A 21642-nucleotide genomic window follows, 5' to 3' on the forward strand; every position below is an offset into this window, starting at 1 on the left:
AAGGGTACATCATTCAGCCTATACATGAGTAGCTGTTGGCACAGCAAAACATAAGAACTAAGAAAGATCACAAAGCAACAAACTGTGCACAGCAAAATGAGATTAAAAAGGCAATCATGTTTAAAACTTAGTTTTTAATGCTGGAGAAGCAAACATTTTTGGTTATAATTACTCTGAAATCCACAGTGTAGTTCTACATGGAACTTCCACACAATTTCTTACGTGTGTGATTAAAGTGAAGTCTAATTGAAGTTTAATTTTGAGGGACTGCAGATTGCAGGAGCCCTGCATGATGTTCCTTTAGCTAGGTACAAAGATTTACACAAAAGGTTAATGGTGCATCTAGCCCCACCCTTCATCAGAAAGATGATTAACCAAGTAAGTGGAAATATGATCAGCAGGTGGCCTTAAGAACACTGATGTGTCTGTCTCTAGTACTGGATTATAAGGGAAATGAGGGAGAAACACTGGCTTTGGCTAAACACGAAACTTACATTTTTAAAGTAAGTTATCAGGATCTCCTACACCACAGCCATGTTTTTTGCCATCTGAAACATTTGACTCTGAAATGCCCCTACCGTCTATATTCCTTAACACCCACACAAACAAAGGACATACGGAAGTATGTGACCAGTGACAAATGTATTCATTTCTGTACATAACAGAGAGTATAATTGAGCCTTGAGTTTGAATCATGTGTGCATGCAGAACTGTCTAATCAGCTCAATTGTAAGACTATGCTGAAAGTTGTTTTAAATGTTAGTATGCATCATTACATGTACATTCACCCATCATAGATCTTTGCACCTACACCATCAGGCAATTACTTAATCAGCTAATCATGTGACAACAGTGCAGTGCAGAAAATCATGCAGATATGGGCCAGCATCTTTAAGGTAATGTTCACATCAACCACCCAAATAGAGAAAAATACAATCTCAGTGATTTTGAATGCTCAGTGATTGTTGCTGCCAGACTGGCTGCTTTGAATATTTCTAAAACTGCTGATCTCCTGGGATTTATTGAGTTTTTCTCATAATGATGCAAGAAAGGAAAAACATCTAGTAAGTGGCAGTTCTGTGACTTGGCTAATTCTTTGGTTCAGTTGTGGTGAACAGAGAAGCAACAAGGACCTATTTTACACCTGATCACTTAATGCTTCTTGATTATCAGGACAAAGCCACTTAAAAATACCAGCCTAAACACACCCAAAAGGCATTTAATATTATGTTCACACCGGCACTTGTTAGTCCAGTTTAATCAGACTCGGGTTCATTTGGCCACTGTGAATGCAGCAGTCTCTCTTGAATGCTGACCAAAACAACTGCACCAAGTCCTATAGAATGAGGTGACCTTGGTCTGATCCTAAAACAGCTCCAAAGTGATTTGTTTGTGCTCGCGTAATTACCACAGTTGTGATTAAGTGTATGCTTATATGTCTCTGTTGGTGCACAGAATTATGCACTAGTCCAAAACACAGGACCTTCTTCATGTATTTACTTTGCTTACAGGTCTGACCAATAAGCAGAGAGAACATTCTTACATGGTTTGTGACAAACTGTATATTGGTGTGCTTGTATTTTTTTATGTGAAAATAAACCAAACCAAGAGTAAAATATTCAAAGTTCAGAGACTTCAGATTCAAACCAGAGTAAGTCACCTATAGGTGTGAAAACACTCTGAAAAAGAAGTAAATCTGATCCCTAAAGCACCTTCAGGAGGTGGTGTGAAATATTGTTGAATCAGAAGTTACAGCTGTGTAAATGGATCCGTCTTTCCAAGACACAATTGTCAACTGAAACACCAATAAACATTGCCATATAAAACAAGCAATTTTGCATTTTTCATCCCATGCAGCAGCCAGATTTTAGTCTGATCAACCTTCAGTAAAAGCATATCAGGATCCAATCCGGATACTATTCACATGAATTGACCAGGTGTAAATAGATATTATTATATATTTGGCCTCTTTAACATGGAACAATGCATCCATCCTTGAGGTGGATGGGCATGTCAAGTTCCATTCAGTTCTATCAGCCAAGAACAGAAAGCTGAGGCTGCAGTGGGCACAGACTTACCAACACTTGGGAGTTACATAAAATGACATAAAAAAAAGAGTTTTAAGTTTCTAATTTTCTCTTTTAACAGCTACTTTCAGCGTGGTTTTACAACAAACTGGTTTTATGAATGAAAAATTGATAGTGACATTGTTCCTCAAAGGCTTTATCAGTCATCGGATCTGAAACCAATAGAACGTCTCTGAAATGGGGGGGGGTCAGAAGAATTTTTAAAATCTGATGAAACCATTTGATACATCAAAGACCCAATCCCATTTCACCCTTTGGCCCTACCCCTTACCCCTACCCCTCTGTTTTGCGTGTGCATGCTAAGGTTTAGGGGTGTCCCGATTCTTGTTAGGCTGGAGGGGTAGGTTAGGGGGAGGAATAGAGCTTATTAGCCTTTCAAACAGAGATTTTTCAGAGGCACACTTCAAACGAAGGAGTATGAGAATTACTGATAAGATGGCAACACAAAGTGATGCTTAGCATTATCTTACTAGAGATTAATGTGTAGTTTCAATGTAGATTCAATGTTTTATGGTTAAATTCTTCATAGCAAGCATACAATAGATGGTTTGTCTCAGTAGCTAGCTAGCTAACTTTCCAGTTCCACCTTAAATGGTGCAACAGAAGGCAGAAGCTGCAGCATTTAAGGCGGAATGGGAAAAAGTTAATAAAAGGCTAATTAAAGCTTATTTCAGCTCCCCATCACAGAGGAACTAAGTAATGGACAATAATAATTAATTTCTGCACCATCTCCCCACTTGTTGAAGACATACAATGTCCTAAATGTAACTAGTTAATCAGCAGCTAGGTTCTTGAACTTTAGCGCTCCTGTTGATGTATCGGGTGCTTGAGGGGATTTCACCCCTTCCCCTTGTAACTCTGTTCCAAGGGTAAGGGTTACACTCGAAAACAAGGGTTAGGGGCAAGGGGTAAAATGGGATTGAGCTCAAGTCAACATGTATCAGAATCTCAATGGATTGTTTCTGACACCTCAAATCTCAAATAAAATCCTTGCTACCACCAACAACTCGAGTTATTTTTAGATAGCAATATAAGGTTGATTTGGCCCAGTATTTTTAGTTTATTATTTCTAAGAAGCACTGTTCCTAAGAAAGTGTTTGTTTTAGTACCAAAAGGAAACTTTCTTTCAAACATTGAAATGTGAAAGTCCTGTTGAGCTGATGTGCGGCAGGTTTCCCAGACAAGGATTATTTATCTCAGTCCTTCACAGCAGTCTAAGTGAAGATCCTGCAGTCTGTATTTCCACTAGAGCGCAGTGCTCACTGGTTACACTCTTCACGGCTGGCAAACAGAAGCCTTTGGGGAGGGTGGTGGCAGTGTGTGTGTGTGTGTGTGTATGTATGTGTGTGTTTGATGGAAACCGATTGCCTGTAGGTGAGCTGAATTTCATCCTCTTATCTCAGCAGTTCACCAGCGCTTCTCTCGACTCTGGCATATTACTTATGGCAATTTTATCATGTCAGCCCCTAATCTCTCTTTATGGGAGTTGTGGGGGTCGGTGGGGGGGGTTCCATACAGTTGCCTATGCTTTGCTTTGTATAACTATCACACCCTTTTATGTCTCCTTTCAGGGCTATTAAGGCTATTGTGCCTGAACCTCGCTCCCCAGTTCTGGCTGTCCACTTGTGAGATCTCAGGCCCATTATGGCCTCTTTCTCTCTCTCTATTTTCCTCGCTCACTTGCTCTCTCTTTCTCACCCTCTCTTCACTCCATCCTCCTGTCTATCACTCTCCTTTCACACCTTTTTTCCCTCTTGTCTTGCACACACGTTCCTTTTCTTTCTCCTGGTAGATCTCAGTCATACATATTGCATGTTCTCTTTCTCTTGCTGTATGTGTGTCCTCTGCATAAACTTCCCTCAGCTGAGACCCTTTCTGTTTCTTTCATATAAAAAAACCCTCCTGTTCTTCATGCCCTGACAGTCTCTGTCTTGCAGAAGGATTTGACATGCCCTGCATCATACTTGCTGCAAGACCCACCATATTTTCCATCATTTCCATCCTTTCCATCATTTTCATCAGCTTCTGGCATTCATTTCTCCAAATGTGTTCTAGCAGCCGAACAGCTTGTCATTCTTCCTCTTGGAACAGCTTTAAACACTGAGGAGCATTTTCCCAGACAGAGATTTAGCTTAGAGAGATTTAGTCTCGGACTACACCACATTGTGAATTGATTTTTTTTTGTTTAAAGATGCAGCGTTCCTTAATCCCCCATCATTTGCACAGTGAATTGGGAAATGGGATATGCTGTATTTTATTAATTTTGAAGTTAAGGGATCAACAGATAAATTTACGTCAATATTACAATAAGGTCTTTCCAGTCATGTTGAGGTTTTATGCTCCAGTAGAATTATCCGTAAAATATACTTTATTTGGATGGTCCATTAGAGATGCCTCATAGGTGCTCAACTAACATTCTACTGAATGTCTACGAAATGCAACCAAACTCTTAGTTAAATGTAAATAATTCTCTACAACACCTAACCCTAACCTAACGCTGACTCCAACCCTAAGCCTAACCTTAACCATGAATCAACCCTAAAACCTAACCCTAACCATAACCCTGAAGTGTTAAGATTGAATTTATGATTAGGGTTAGGTGTAGGGTTACATTCGAAAGAGAGTCATTTGAATTCACGTTCACTTTAGCGTTCTATTGCAATTGAATAGACCTGCAGTTGAATATAAATTGAATGTTATTTAAGCATCTATGAGGCATCTATAATGGGCTCTATAATGAACACGTTTACATATTAACTTGGGTAAACAGTGATGTAAACATACTGTACATTTTAGTTGAGTGAAAACTGCACGCTGTGTTCTTTAAAACATCGAGCTGCAGTATGAACATACATCAGCTAGAAGAGTATTTTGTTGAGATATGCCACGGGGTTCGGTGTTAATCGCTGCCCCCTTATTTCTGGTACCAGGGTCTGTTTTCGCTCATGCACAAGACAGAGAAATCTGAGATTACTCATTAATTAAAAGTAGCATGCACTGAGAAATGCAAATACTGAGTACAAATACTGATCATAAATTCAGCTCTTTTTTCTGCTTAGAACTGATTAGACCATACTATGATCTAAGAAATCAGAGAGCGCTGTTTACATGAATAAACCATTTGAATAACAGATAACTGCAGAAATATACTACTATGTATACCATGTACACTATGTATGTTTAAATATGCAAAGCTGTTGAGTCTCTTGTTAAAAAAAATGTTAATTAAAGCCCAAAAGGTAAAGGTACAGTTGGCCCGGCTCCGAATAAATGCGGTAACCTTTTGGGTAATTTTGTTTACCAAAATACATTCCCAGCGGCATTTCCAACAGCCATGCTTACACTGTCGCCCAACACGGCTTCGCCAAGGGGCTCGTTTATTGTCTCGCTTTTGTCACATCATTGCAAATGCGCCGCTTACGCCCACTGACCAACTGACAATGCACGCCCACCACCAGCTTTCATCTGGTAGTGTGTGTGTGTGTGTGTTTTTGCGTGTGTCTGTACAGACAAAAATCAATGGCAATGGCACATCCATACCGCCTTTATTTCACAACTCAGCACGCCTGCTGTGAAGCCTGGCCTTCTGTTTCAAGCCACTGAGACCTTGGAAAGCAGTAGGGTCACTTGCGTAGTGCTGTTAATGGCATTTCCAATGAGTTTTACTGTATAGTGATAAAAGCTTCTCTTAGTTGATTGTTGTTCGTGTTTTTTCTTTAGTTACACAAACACCTCCACCAAAAAGCTCCCCAACAAAAGCTCAAATCTTTATATGTTACTATAGAGTTATTTTGAATGGAATAATCCTGAGATGTTCAGTGTTTCCAGTCTTGGTAGCCTGCAGAATTGAGCTTAAATCCTTATCAAAAACCTCATCCAGATAGTGAAGACCTTTAGGGGTGCCTAAATATTAGCCTCCAGGACCAGGATGGGCTCCCTTGTTACGATAGGACTTCACCCAATGTTCCATTATATTTTATATAGCAATAATGAATGAGGTGGACTCTGCAATGTAAAATAGTTCCGTTGCTGCACTGTTTGGCTTGTAAGTGCTACATTGTTGTTAGCTTACCTGTATGTGGTGGAGTAATACATTGAGAGCTTTGGTTACAGTGCATTACCGGCTGATAACGGCACTCGTAGAACGCCTCTCAGCCAATCACATTGCAGGATCGGAACTAACTATGGTATAGATTACATAAACATACATTTTTAGTGATTGGCTCATGATCAAATTTCTTCTGTGTGCTAAAAAAAAAAGTCATTTGTAAACACACCCCAGGCACCAGGCATGTGCTAATCCTCACCAACCTCCTGGTGTTGGAGCATCGCCTGTGATATTGGGAGTCCTTATGAGTGGGTTGGGTAATTGGATGTGTAAATTGGGAGATAATGGGATAAATAAAATAGAAATAAAATGGTAAAAAAAGGCATTTCTAGACATATGTTGACAATCCACTGCAGGTGGTAATGCCTAATATGACATATTTTTAATACACACATGGCATTGTGGGTTGATGAATGTTGAATGTCCAAACCACTTGACACTGAAGTGCAATGTCGCATCCATCTGACAGCCTCCACTGACAGGCCGTCAACTCCACTTTCAAGACAATTGAGACACTTCATGATCAACCCGCATCCTGGTTAAAATAATGGTATTGAAAAATATTGTAAAATTTAGACATTCAGTAACCACAGCAACTCAGCGACTAATGAGCTCCTGCTGTTGTTGCTGCAAAGTGGGGACTGACTCCATATTAATGCCTATGGTTTTAGAATAAAATCTCATAAAAGCTTGCATGTGTAAAGTGTACCAGCACCTTTATCTCTGTAGTTATAAGATCCACACTTATCTATTCACATTTATTTTACATTTTTATTCGTATTGATGTGTGTGGATGCTGTTAACATATGTTTATGGATTTCCTCTCCAGCACTCACACTCAGAAAAAGTCAGGTCTCCAGAGATGTGTCTGGAATAATTCTGAATGGAATGTGGTCTTATATATTCCAGGCAATCATTCAGTGGTCTATAAAGCAGAGTTTGATAAGACCCTATCATTTGTGGGCTTGGATTGAGAGCTCGGTGTTCAAACGAATCAGACTAATTGTGGATTTGGAAGTGCTTGCTTGCTTGCCTGTTCATTACGCTCTCGGGATAATGAAGGGAAGTCGTGGAGTGATAACGGCGCTGAATGAGTTTGCGGCTGCCTCGGCTGCCTACTTCCCCCTTGGGCTTTGGGTCGCCAGGCCACGTTCTAAATTGGCAGGGAACCTTCAGCGGAATCTGTCCTTTCCCCTGCTGTGTCTCAACTTCAGCCCGTTGCAGCCGTTTTAATGGGTTTTCTCCTGTTCTCCTCGCTTGGGAACCCGAACTTAATAAGAGAATACCAATGACAATGGCCAAGAAGAACTCTTGAGAGCCATTCTACTCGTCCTGCTTACTGATGCTGATGCAGATGTGCTGTTCGCCAGGAGGATAAGCAGGGGTCGGAATAAAAAGACACAAGGAGACCTCGTATGCAACTCTGTCACGTATCTCTCTGAGCCTTGTGGGAAAAGAAAAGTTGTTTTTGAGAAGGGGAGGGCTCCTCAGAGTCCCACTTCACACATATAACTCAATCTACTGACGCCCGTCCTTATTTCTAATAGGTCAACAGCTTGAGCTTTTTTGACCTCCCCTCCACCTTCATCCAGAGATGCTGATGATGATGAAATAAGGATTTCTGGGGACCAGATAACCTTTCATTAAGCTCCAGTCTAGTTAAGATTCAGCATGTGTAAATTTCAGAGGACGAGATGATATTCAAGTCACCTTGGCCTGAATTTCACAAAGTTTTACACTATGCTTTACTGATTGAGGGTGGAATTAAGACTTTCGGCTTAATTTTTGTCTCCTCACTCAAATACCAACATACGCAATTGAACAGTTTCTCATGCAGAGATTAAGCCTAGTCATAGACCCAGTTTTACTTTAAATGGCAAGTCCCTGGTATAGATTGCATCTGCGCAGGGCAGTCGACATAACCAGCAAAAAGAAAAAAATTGTCCATTATTAAGTCAAATGCTACAAACTGTTCATGATTTTATTTTTAGTATCAGGTTTTCTCAGTTTTTTTTACAATTTACAATCTGTCCCTTAATAGTAATCTGACCTTTAGTCTCCAGTGTTTTGGTCTCTCCCTATTCAAACAGATAGGAAGCTGGTTGTGCATGACTGGAGGTAACTGTCCCATAACTTAACCCATGACGCACAATTTGGTCCCCTTCAAAATGTCCTTTTTTCATTTCCTAAAAGTATGTGTGAATTTCAAAGGAAAAGATATTCCAGTTGCCTTGGCTTGCACTTCACAGAGTTTCACACTGTGCTTTGATGTTTGTGGTGGAATAATTTAAGAGTTTTGGCCCAAATTTGGTCCCATAGCTCGAATTACAATATTATGGGGCAGTAAATCAGACATCAGGCATTAAGCTTAATTTTCTAAATTAGTCTAAGTAGTCCAAGGCTAAAACAATGTCTGATAAACTGTTCCTATAACTATAACTAAGGCAGTGTTCTTCCATCCTGGCCCTGGCACCCCATTGCCCAGCACATTTTAGAAGATTGCCTGATTTAATACCAAACAACCCCACTGTATCACAGAAAGGGCTTGTTAATGAGCTGAACAGTTGAATCAGGTGTGTTGGACCTGGCAGAAGGGAAATGTGGTCCCCTTCAAATTGTCCTTGTTTCATTTCCTGACAGCATGTATAAATATCAGAGGACGGGATGATGTTCCAGTCACCTTGGCCTGCACTTTACAGAGTTTCACACTGTGCTGTTTGCGGTGGAATTCATTTGGCGGAATTCTGGCACAAAATTGGACCTGTCTCTCAAATTCCATCATTATAACTTAAGGACACAAAGTATGGTCCCCTTCAAAAAGCCCTTCCATCATTTCCTGACACCTTTTCAACTTCAAATATGAGAGCCTGAAGCTCGCTTTCATTCAGGGAGGAGATCCTATTACCTCAGTCATCAACCATTCTTAAAGCACTCGCTTTAAGCGCTGATTTACATAATAATATTCTCCAATAACCACTAGAGGTGAGTCTGAGTGAAGAAATATGCCTAAAGCTTCTGACTTTTGCTCCAGCAGACTGCATCAAGAACATTTTCCCACAAAACGGAATTCAGCTGAAGCCTATTAGCCCAACAATTCCACCAGTCTCTTCAAATCTCAGAGAACGACGATGGTCTGAACAGCTTTGTTAAGTCTCACACAGGCGTTTGACTTTTCAGCCATTCAGCATGATTTGCAGTTCCCTTTAGCGTCACATTAGCGCTCGAGCATCACCTGGTTAAGAAGCCTTAGGTTTCTTGTATTAAGTTTCTGAGGATGCCATGGATTGATGTTTAATTAACTTCAGCTCGAGACTGAGCTATTACGCTGAGAGTACTCTCGAACCCATCTGGAAAATTATGTTTACTTCAATAAAACCACTCGCGTGGTTAACCGTGACACCGCCGAGAAAACTCGGCAGAAGTGGTAAAGGCTCAATCTTGTGCTGGGCTTAAATTGCAGCTTAATGCATGGCTTAGCAGCAGGATATTTAAAAGGCGAACCATTTCATGAGGAGTTACAACAGGCCTTTAATTGACTGGTTGGCATTTAAAATGGGTCACAAATAGGTAAAAGGCAATTTAAATGGTCACAAGTCATTAATAAACCACAAGGCAATCGTGAACCAAAGTCTTCTAACAAAGTTTAAAGGAGAATTCCACTGATCTTTTTACATTTCTGAATAATTAAAGTGTTATCATGTAAACAAATTCATCTTCTACAGAACATACAGTACAGTACAGAGTAAGAGTATCCACAGTGTTGGTAGTAAATTTGACCAGAGATTTTCCAAGATATGTATAGCCTTTGAAAGCTTCCTCACAGCATTAAAATAATATATATATGAGATAAAATGTTTAATGACTTGCTGCTTTAATCAGGGTTCCTACTGTCATGAAAAACCTGGTAAAGTCATGGAATTTGAAAATAGCAATTTCCAGGTCTGACTAAGTTTTGAAAAAGAAAAATCTACAATCTTTTTTTTATCTATCGAAGGAAGAAAAGCTATTTTGGGCTACCAAATACATCAGCTCAGAGTTTGTTCAGTAATTTAGCCCGACACGATTTGACACACATTTTATAATTGAAGGTTGTGTGTCAACATTGCTTAAAGGAATGTTTTTTTGTTTCTAAACTTAATTTTAGGCCTAATGTAGTTCATTTTATTTATAGTTTTAGGTGATTTCTGGTTTTATTGTCCATGTCTGCACTGATTTTTTTAACAATATGACAAATATTGTCATTAAAAGAATTTGCCTTGAAGGAAGGGATAAATCATGGAAAAGTCATGGAAATTTCTTGGTTCAAAACTGTAAGAACCCTGTTTAATGCCTGAGACACTCTTTTATGTTTAACATTTTAAGAGGTTTTAGTTGAAGTTCATGTACAGCATCATCGTGCAACAGGTTTTAAGGTTTATTCATAGTTTACCTTTATAAACACATTACATTACAGAAAATATGAGCAGATATGGTTTTGAATAGTAAATAAAAGTGCAATATTGGAGGTTGAGATGACCTTCTGTCTGCAGTACGCAGAAATAAATAAAATCTGTGAAATTCCCCTTTAAATAATATCTCAAACTGTACATACACAATTTTATATAAAAAATAATCCTTGACTTCTTGTCCAAATGACTTACTGTCCAAATTCTACAAACCTGTAGTTACTTGTAAAATGATGTGACTAAAGCACATACTTAATGATCATACTTAAATTTACACTGCTATGAAAAAGTCTTGCCCCCTGTCTGAATTGTGGAATTTGTGCACATTGATCATATTGTATAGTGATTTTTTTTAATATGCCACTTGTGATTATTTATTAAGAGGCTGAAGAGCGAGGAAAGAGAACTCTCCAGCATTTTGGGCTGAAGCTCATTCGGTTTTTGCTTGTCATAGGAAGCTGGACCCCCCTCTCTGATCAGTGGAGCCAGGTAGAAGAGATTAAAGTGATAGTGAAAAGGAGGAGACGAGGTGCTGGAGGGGTGTGAAGACTTGCCGTAGACATGTGAGCAAGGTATATTATATTTTTAGGATGCTAGATTGTTAGGAGGAGCCTCAGGAATGTTTCTACTCCCAAACCTTTCTTATTTTATAACAGCATGTTTATAAAATGTGCAGTACAACATACAGTTTATACTGTTGATTGATTGTGCAGGATAACTGATAACAGGATAACAGTTATCTTTGATGTCTTTAATGTGCAAAGTATTAATATTGCAATGAAAAATGTTTCTTCCCTCCAGATAACATAATGATGAAACGGTATTAGTGAGAGTATTTACATCAATGTCTTCAAAATCAGATTATCAGATTTCTACACTTTTCTAATTATTCAGATTATTATTATATGGTCACATAAAAGAGATTCACTGATTTCTTAGGGATTTTGGATCAAAACTTACAAATTTGGTTTTCCAAATCTAATTAAAAGAGACTATTATTTTGCTCTTATTCTGTATACCCTTAATCTAATTTCTTTCTGTTTTTTTTTTAGTCAACCACAGAAAAAGTGGGTGTATGTTTAAAATAATGCAGGAGGTCTTATGCTTCTGTGATATTGACTGGTTCCAAAGTAAAAAATTGATTAAAAAAATTGCCTGACTCAGGTAAACCAAGGATTTTCCTTTATCTGATTTTACGTGCAACTAAGCAGACTCACTGATCAGTAACCAGTGTGAGGGCTTCAGTTATCACCCAGCCATGATTTGAGGCAGCCCTGTCCAATCTAACTCTAACTCTGAGCCTTTAAATCAGAGTGAACCTGGCAGCACACAGGTTGTCCATTCAGGCCCATAATGAATGCCACAGAGAACACAGATTGGAGAAGGTTACAAAGCCATTTCTGAAGCTCTAAAGCTCCAATGATCTACAATCAGAGCGGTATTGTCCAAATGGAGGACGTTTGGAACAGGAGTCAGTCTTCCCAAGAGTAGAAGCCCTCCCAAAATCACCTCCAGGAGCAAAGCCTAAATTCCTATAATCATCCAGGATGTGATGAAGGACTCAAGTACAGTGTTTAAAGAGCTGTAGGTCCTGTTGCATCAGCTAAGGTCAGTTTTAATAACTAAACCATCAGAAAAAAAAACACTGGGGAGCCGAAATGGCACTGTCATCTAAGAGTTGGCCTCTATTATTGGGAGATTGCAGGGTTGAATTCTATCCGTGGCTGAAAATCCAAGAGAGCATAACTGGCCTGGCCTCTCTATGTGGGTAGGCTGGCCCTTCATCTCCCTCCATCACTCAGGGTGATGCGAGCCAGTGTGGGCACCTGACATAACAGAATTGTTTGCTTATGTAACAGAACTGGCAGTTTGTACAGTGCTGCAGGTACTTTTAACTGTGCACAATGATGCTGTTTTAGCAGTTGTTGGACTTTGTGTTGGCTGGATTCATAATGAATGTGTGTAAATCACAAATGAATAATTAGAGGTGAAAAACTTCAAATAGAACAACATAAATATTCCCAATATCTAATTTGCTAGTATTTCCCCACGCCCTTAACTGAAAGAGAAGGAAAAGAGAAGGCGGGAGAACTCAGATGGTTGGACTGGAGTTCGGGGCAGCTTCGCTGGAAAAGCGTGAAGTTAAAGCCCCCCCCACACACAAAGAGATACGGGAAGAGAAGGGGAGAAAATAAATTAAGAAGGAAGATGGGGAGGAGGTGGGTGAGAGGTTGTTCGACACGCAGGTAGAGAGGAAGTGATGGTTTATATGGGTTGGAGAGTGGAAGGAGTAAGGGTGTGGATCAAACTCCCAAATTTATGTTATAAAACTCCACCTATAGGAATCTTGAGAAGAAACACCCGGCTGGTCTCCAACAAAGTTTGGTAGGTGTCTTACTCAAACAATCCACTTGCCTGAAAGTTAACTAATGAATTAAATCAGGTCTATTTTTGGTGTGTTTCAGTTTGGAAACTACGAAACTTTGTTTTTGAATATAGTTATAGTGAATATAATGTTAATCCATTTTCTCCACAATTTGGAAGGCCAATTACCCAATCCTTGGTTATATGAACTCCTCCTATCACCAGTAATGTCCCCAGTACTAGGAAGGTGAGAATTAGTTGGAAATCAATCCGGAGTTCTGCACAGCTGCCTACATGATACTTGTAGAAGTTCTGGAGAGTTTTGGTTGAATTAATCTATAGAGGAGACATGGACACTGTTATGTCTTGCAAAAACACTGATTTCAGTATGACGCTCATACGAACTGTGAAGCATGGTGGTGGTGATGTGATGGTTCTGGTGCCCTTCTACGACTAAAGAATTCTAAATTCTTTGCTCTGTATCAGAGTTTTTTTTCCAAGACAATCTCAGGTCATCTGCCATTAAGCTGAAGCACTAAGAAAATCTCAACCCAGATTTCAACCCGCTATTAAAATGCTGCCTTGCCTTAAACATCCACTTTATGCTCAACAACCTTCAGAGGTGACTGAACTAAAGCTGTTAAGCACTTCAGAAAGGAGTGGATCAAATTACTTCAAGGCATTGTTTAGCAGCACTTATTGCTCTTTAAGTAGCTACTAAAAGAAGGGGGCAATCACCTTTTTCATTTAAGAGGACAGTGTTTAATATTTGTTCATAATAAATACATAAATAAATGTATATCACATTGTTGTGTTCTTGACTTAAGATGTGATGGTAGTCGGTGTTTAAAGTGTGCACAAATTAGGAAGGAATTCAGATAGGAGCAAACATTTTTTCACAAACATTTCATGTGCCACCAACACAATCACACAACATTTGTGGATCCATTTATGTGGAGTTACAATCATGCTGTTAGAAATTGGCTTGGATTGTGAAGCATCAAAAGCCAAACTGACTTCCTCAGATGCTGTGACAGATATTTCAAATTTCTAATCTTAGGATTGTAACTCCATACGACTTCGCTCTAATTGTGAATCGATTTGGAAGTACGTCCTAAACCATGAGTGAGATCGTAAACTAGAAAACACTGTTGATGTTCAGCTGTTCAGCTGTTGTTCATGCCTTCCATTTGTTGGATCAAACCTGTGAAAACACGAGTCACATTCTCTTAATGATGAGAAAACTAACACCAGCTTGTCTCACGTTGAAGATCAACACCACACTACATTCAGGGTACCCTGGAGAGCAGCTGATACAATCTCTCTCCAGAGCCGTGCTGCACTTGGAGCTGGAGAGCTGAAGAAACGGCAGTGTTTTTTTTTCCTGCACTCCTATTCACTGAGACGTGTCATTTACTCTCAGAGCGTAACGCTTTCTTCAGCTGAGTGTCCACGAAGCAGAATCCCTAGTCGTCAATTTCCAGCCTAACCAAACAGTTGATCGATGGGCCTGTACATGCACATACAATAATTCATTACCTTTTTTCGCTACTAAAATTCCAACTGGAATACACTTGAAAAGGGTCACTGGACAGTGGTGGTTTCTTTCTGTCAAATCACAACAAAAAAATGACAAATAATTGCTTGACTGGTTGAAATCAAGTTTCCACATTGTCTCTCTTGAGAGGGAAATGAAAATCTTGTTTTGCTTCACGCAATTAAGCTGCCTTTAACTAATTGTATTGATTTACTCAGAAAGAATTCCCCCGCAGAGCGCCAATCGTTTTTAGAGGTTGTTGTTGCCCTTAACATTGATGCTTATCTCCCACTGTGTGCAAAATATCTTCCACTAGGTAAGCTCCATTATTGGCATGACGGGTTCTCTTCATGTGGTCCCACGGACTGTCGTTTAGGGCAAAGGATCTTAGCAAAGGCCCTACGGAAGCTGCTGTGGCACAGTGGGTACAGGAAGGGGTTGATGGCCGAATTCAGCCAAAGAAGCCAAAAGGTTACCTCGTACCAGTGGTGTTCAACACAAGTGCCACTGCAGGCAGCTCGGATGATCATTAACAAGGTGTATGGTGCCCAGCAGACACCAAACACACATACAATTACTGCCAGAGACTTGGCAATCTTCTTGTCTCTCGAAAGGCGAGAATGCCCTCCAGTCCTACAGGGGGTGCAAGAGTTGGAAGGGCTTTGAGCTTGAATCATGCGTGTCCTTAACCAGCAGCCCAAAGCTCCTTTCTTCTTGTTCATGGTCTTCATCGACAGAGCCACAGAGTGACTGCTGCTAGGGTCTCCCCCACTGGAGGAAGGCGAGATCTCCTCGTCTTCCTCAATGACCGCAGAAACGGCGGCTGGCTCGCTGGAGGAAACCTTGTGCGTCTTGACGAAGAAAACGGCAGAGGAAGACGAGGCGCCTCCGTCCGCCACCCTCCAGCCATCCTCTCTCTCGATGCACCGACGAGCCGCCCGACTCCGGTTCCTGCGCTGGATGTTGAGGTAGATGCTGAGGTTGAAGAAGGCCACGGAGATGAAGGGCGAGAAGAACTCGAAGGTGGAGGCACTCAGAAGGAAGTACCATGTGCAGTAGAACTCTGCGTAGCACTCGTCCGCCGGCACGATGCTTTCTCCGACCACCAGCTCCCAGAAGATGATGGCCGGGCCATAGAGGAGAAAGGCCAGCAGCCACACGGCCAACATCTTCCCCACGGCCAGACGGGTCATCCCTTGCTGTGCCCGGTACCTTACCTGGAGAATTAGATACATAGGTAAAGATTAGGTACAAGCAGGTACAAGTACAGTTGTACAAAAACATTGAAAACTGGTGTTCAGCAGAGATTTTTTTTGCCTTTAAAACAATTAAATTATCTTTGTAATTACATTTATAGTACATTCTAAGCAAATTATATCTGTGGATGTCTACAGCTCTGGAAAAAAATAATAGACCACTTAATGATGATGTTTTTCATTGATTTTACCAAATTGAAAACCTCCTTGAATTTTTGCACCAGGAGTGTCATAAAGTTATCCAAAAGCAGTGTGTAAGACTGGTTTTCTTTGCATTTTCTTGAGGTCTAAAAGATCTGCATCTTTTTTGTTATTTTAGCCATTTCTCATTTTCTGCAAATAAATGCTCTAAATAGCAATATTTGTATTTAGAATTTGGGAGAAATGTTGTCTGTAGTTTATAGATTAAAACAACAATGTTAATTTTACTCAAACATATACCTATAAACAGCAAAATCAGAGAAACTGATTCAGAAACTTAAGTGGTCTCTTAATTTTTTCCAGAGCTGTATATAAATAAATTTTTGTCCCCAAAAAAATTGTTTTCCTATAAAGACGCATTTAACACATTGAACACTACTGACCTGTATTTGGACTCATACCTCAGTTCCTTGTTCTCAAACAACATAAAGTACTATTCATTTTATATTGATTACTGAATGATCCATAGTGGATATTCAAAAATGTTAATAATGTTTTAATGTTCATTTGTAATGGATATTGATAACTGATAATAGTAAGTTCTGAAAGAAAATAATTGGCAACCACTGAACACCAGAGAACCAGATATGATTTGGGCATGACCTACATGTGAAGACTAGGCGTAACCGAGCTCACTGGTCTGTAGTGTTAGGTGGTAAAAGTGTGAGAATTGGTGGACTGCTTCTGATACAGCTGTTATAAATTCATTGTGAAGTCTTGAGTTTTGAAGGCAAGGAAGAAAAAAGGGCCTTTGAAAGAAATTGAAGGCCAATTTATCAAAAGCTTCTTTGAGCAACAAAAAGAATTAGTTACCTCCCATGCACTGAAGACCCATTTTGCACATGACTTCAAAGCGTACAATGATTAATGAGCACATTTTCATTAAACTCATTAAATAAAAGAGGGAAGAAAACGTGTGTAAAGGAAATAACTACACTAGTAATTACACTGGTTCAATTTAAAATCCATTTTAAATCAGTGAAAAAAAAGAAAATTTAACAAGGTCTGCTGTGATGTGTATGTGTCTAGTCTATTAGTCCTGTTCTAGATAACAACTGAACACATGAGACACAAGTGGAAAAAATTTACTAAATGCAATGGGCAGTTGGGCAGAGTGAAAAAAAATTAGAAAATTATTATTTAATCATTTTTTTAATAATACAGATAACATTAATACTTAAAGTAGTGTTTTTACATCACATTGTTCAATAAAACATCCCAAAGCTCTCCTTTTAAGAATCTAGTATTATTTATAGCCATTATAATATATACTATACATAAATAAGTTGATGAAGTTTATGAAAGTCAGAAGTTCAGATATACAGATCTGGTGGTTGAGCTGAGAGAGTGTGGGAGGCAAGCATATGTTACCGCAGGAAGGAAAGGTGTTAGGGGGTTGGTAGAGTTTGGATTCAGAGGCCTTGTGCTAGTCAGTGATTGGGTGGGGAGGTGGTTTGACTGAATGTGTGGGTGTACCGGTAGTATAGAGGCTTCGATGCCTAAGCTAACATGTCAATGCTGACCGACATCACCTTGGGAGTGATGCAGGAAGAGACCACCATTCTACCCACCCAGAGAGTGCAAGGCCAACTGTGCTCTCTCGGACTCCGGCTGCTGATGGCAAACAGCATGACGAATCGTCAATCCACGGATCATTGAGGCAGTGCCCTAGTCCACTGAACTGGTAGCACCGAGCATGCATTAACGCTGCCACTGGGGCTGGGCTAGGTGCAGCCTTAGCCACCAGGGAGAGCAGAACGATTGTACAGTTACAAGGTTTGGTTAAAGCAGCAGTCCTTAAGACATTCATTTGTTTTCACATGGGTTTGGGACATTAAACAAACCTTTGGGAAATGTCTTATTTCTTATTTACACAAGAAATGGGCAGGAACTTATTGTATAAACCATTATATATTATATTTATGTATTAAACACAGAGTGATCAACCAGACTGAGAAACAGGTTCATTCCGGAAGCTGTAAGACTCTTAAACTCCACCTAACACACTGCACTGACACACAAGGACAAATTACTGTTTACAAACACTGTCACTTTACCCGCACTGAGACACTTTATCTTCTACTGCTCTAATTCCATATCATGCTGCTATAGCAAACTTGCACTATGGAGTTTATCTTGCTGCTACCTGTCTACTCTCCCTATTTATTTATTTATTTTTTCATGGTGTTTATCTATCTATTTTGTACATTCTATTTTATTGTATTCTTTTATTTTATCTATATATCTATTTTAATAACAGCTCTTGGGTGTAAACTGGATAGTGAGATCACAATTTCGTTCCACCCCATGTACCGCATGTGATGCGAATGACAATAAAATCTCCTTGAATCCTTGAAGTGTTTATTTATTTTATAGTTGATGATTATGGCTTACAGCCAATAAAAACCCAAACATCACTGTTTCAGAAAATTAGAATATTAAATAAGACCAAGTCCTGCTGGAAAATGAAATCTGCATCTCCATAATAGTTGTCAGCAGAGGGAAGCATGAAGTGTTGTAAGATTTTCTGGGAAAACACTGCACTGACTTTAGACTTGATAAAACACAGTGGACCAACACCAGCAGATGACAGACATGACTCTCCAAACCATCACTGATCATCAGTAAATTTAGCATTTATTTTAAAAATCAAGGGAGCAGAGTCTGGAGGAAGAGTGGAGAGACACAAAGTTCAAGCTGCTTGAGGTCTAGAGTGAAGTTTCCACAATCAGTGATGGTGTGGAGAACCTTGTCATCTGCTGTCAGTGCAGTGTTTTCCTGGAAAATCTTACAGCACTTCATACTTCCTTTTGCTGACAACTTTTAAGGAGATGCAGATTTCATTTTTCAGTAGGACTTGGCACACTGCCCACACTGCCAAACATACTAATTGGTCTTATATAATATTCTAATTTTCTGAGACACTCATTTTTAGGTTTTTAAGTTTTTTTTTTAAGTAAATTTTCATAATATATATATACACACAAAATGTTGCAGTGTATTACTGCTTCTGACCACCTGCCTGCTCTCACAGTTAGGCATGTTTTTTTCTCCAAGGCTTTTTTTTTTTCAGCTTTCTGGATAGATTACCCGATTGGTCAGCTGGTGAATGACACACGTAAGCCTCTATTACACTTTCCTCTCCGTGATTTCTTTAAAGCAGGGGGTGGTGGGTCGGGACCACGTCATCTTAAATAGGGCTACCAGAAATAGGCCGTGGCAGCCTTCACTTGCTTTGTTGAACACTAATTTGGATATATTCAGCTGCACTGTTTCCACTGTACTGATTGTGTGCCAGCACTTGGCCAGTACACACACACTTTCTAAATTGATCAACAACTGAACTTTGAAGACTTTTAGAAATGCTGTAATACTGTAAAGTGTATTTTTTTGCCCATGAGCTTGTTAGATTTTAAGCAATAAAATTTTTGAGACGTTAAAAATATAGAATTTATTATCTAAAAGAGACACTATTGAACACTTGTTGAGGAGATCATTGTGTTTGATATGATGATTTTGCTCTTAATGATGTAACTTGAGTCTCATTATGAGTGTGGTGTAATTTTGGGTGCAGCCATGGGTGCAGAATCCGCAGCGATATATCAAATATTCTTGTCCAAACATTATTTATTGTGAGAGAAATTAATGAATCTCAAAGAGGCTTAAAGTTAAAGATGAAACATCATTTTCAATGCATTTTTTCTACAGTTTTGTAAAGTAAAAATGGAAAGGAAAACAATGCACCAGGTGTAAGCATCCATGAGATTTGAACTCTTGAGAACTCTTGACTTTTACAAAGGTCTGAGTCCTTAATTAGCTTGTTAAATCTATGGCTTGTTCACAGTCATTGCGAACATGGAAAAGCCAGATGATGCAAATTTCTATGCTTTATAAATACTCTTGACTACTCATATCTTTTCACAACAATCTGTAGCCATCTCTGAACTTTAACATAATCAATCCCCGTGAAACAGAAAACAGAAGCTTCAAGAAAATAGAAAAGTTCTATAACTGCAAGCTATGAGAGTTCTGAGATATTGAATGAATCTAAAATCAAGTGAGCATCAGTTTGTACTCTCTCTCTAAAATATTTTAATATTTTACTTTAATGTTTTTAAAAAAGGAATGCCGGGGTCATGTTTTACACTTCAAACCTCAAAATCAATTGTGCATGTAGTTTTCCCATATTAGACTACATTGATGTAACTGGATACTGGAATATTGCTCATGCTGGAGTCTAATTTTGAATGCAGGAGTCTGACTGAATATCTTAATTTTTGAGTTTTGGAGATCTGAAACAGCCCTGACTGACTGCATGAATCTACCCCTGGGTCTACTTCACATATACGCCTGGCCAATTTACCTCAGACTGAAGAGAGAGAGAGAGAGAGAGAGAGAGAGCGAGAGAGAGGAAGAGAGAGAGAGAGAGAGAGAGAGAGAGAGAGAGTGAGGGAGAGTGAACTACAGCTACAGGAGTGACCTTCCCTAAAATGTCACGGTGACACAGACTGAGCGAGATTCAGATTGTACACTCCCTCTCTCACTAAAAGTGTTTTAATATGAATTTAATTTGGGTAAATGGTTCTGGGGTCATTCATATCAGCTCTTCAGAAAGTTTTCTCTGGTGATTTTCTGTGATGATGTAACCTACTGAAATATTGCTCAAAACTGTATTGACCAGCTATAATATTAAACCACCTGCCTTGTATTGTGTAGCTCTTTGACACCAACTTCACTAGTAGACTGTATAAGTATGGATTAAATGACAAAACCCATGAAAAGTGAAGCCAATATATTTCAGGTGGTGAATGCATTGCAACTTTTAACCCCACCCAATCCCATAAAGTAAATGACACACATGCAATTTGGTAACTCTTAAAAATACTTCCCTTTACTTACGGTGAAACTTCTCTAGATGAACCAGTACATTCAGTACTTACCGGGTCCTACAGGTACTTAAATGTACATATAAATAAAGTACAACCAGGAACAACAGTTTAACAACTAGGCAACTTTCAGAAACATATGTTGTACTTTCCCAACAATCATGGTGTAACTGCTTTCTATGAATCAGTAAATAAAAAATACTTATGTGGTCCTACTCATACTTAAATGTATGTACAAATAGAGCACAGAAAAACCTGCAATTTCCCTTAACTTGCAATTATCATATAAAATAATATAGAATAATTTTGCCCTTTGATCATGGCAGTTATGACGGCTTCATTCAAGACACATTGCAGGGAATTATTATTATTGTAATCATTTTATGAGCTTGAAAAAAAAGATGAGAATTAGATTTATGCTTTTAAAACTGTCAAGGGCGGCACAGCTAAAAACAGTCAGGGTGGAGTAGTAATAAAACATATAGTTTGTAATGTCAAGACTAAAATACAATAATATTTATATATCTATAATGACACAATCAGGAATGCTGAGATTTTAAAGAAAATGTATTCATTAATACACTAAAAACACAAGGTTTTATATTAATGGTAATAAACCCACACCTCACCTGATTTCTACCGTTCTTACTCTATAAATAGACAGTACTTACTCAGTAAGTACTCAGAAACAATAGGGAGCAGGCTGTATTATGTAGTGTAAAGGGTTTTACCGTTCTTACTCTGTAAGTACGCAATAC

The 21642-nt window shown here is 39.1% G+C and overlaps 1 protein-coding gene across 1 annotated transcript in view; it reads right to left on the reverse strand.

The window, feature by feature from the left end:
* Window positions 1–9706: 9706 nt before the first annotated feature.
* The window catches only part of LOC103041953 (histamine H3 receptor), a 44731-nt gene continuing 32795 nt past the window's right edge, over window positions 9707–21642 (reverse strand). The window contains exon 3 of the mRNA XM_007246218.4: window positions 9707–15758. Coding sequence (XP_007246280.2) covers window positions 14868–15758 — 891 coding nt within the window. The 3' untranslated portion in view covers window positions 9707–14867. The remainder of the gene's footprint in view (window positions 15759–21642) is intronic.

The sequence above is a fragment of the Astyanax mexicanus genome, chromosome 16, assembly GCF_023375975.1.
Source record: "Astyanax mexicanus isolate ESR-SI-001 chromosome 16, AstMex3_surface, whole genome shotgun sequence".
Lineage (NCBI taxonomy): Eukaryota > Metazoa > Chordata > Actinopteri > Characiformes > Acestrorhamphidae > Astyanax > Astyanax mexicanus.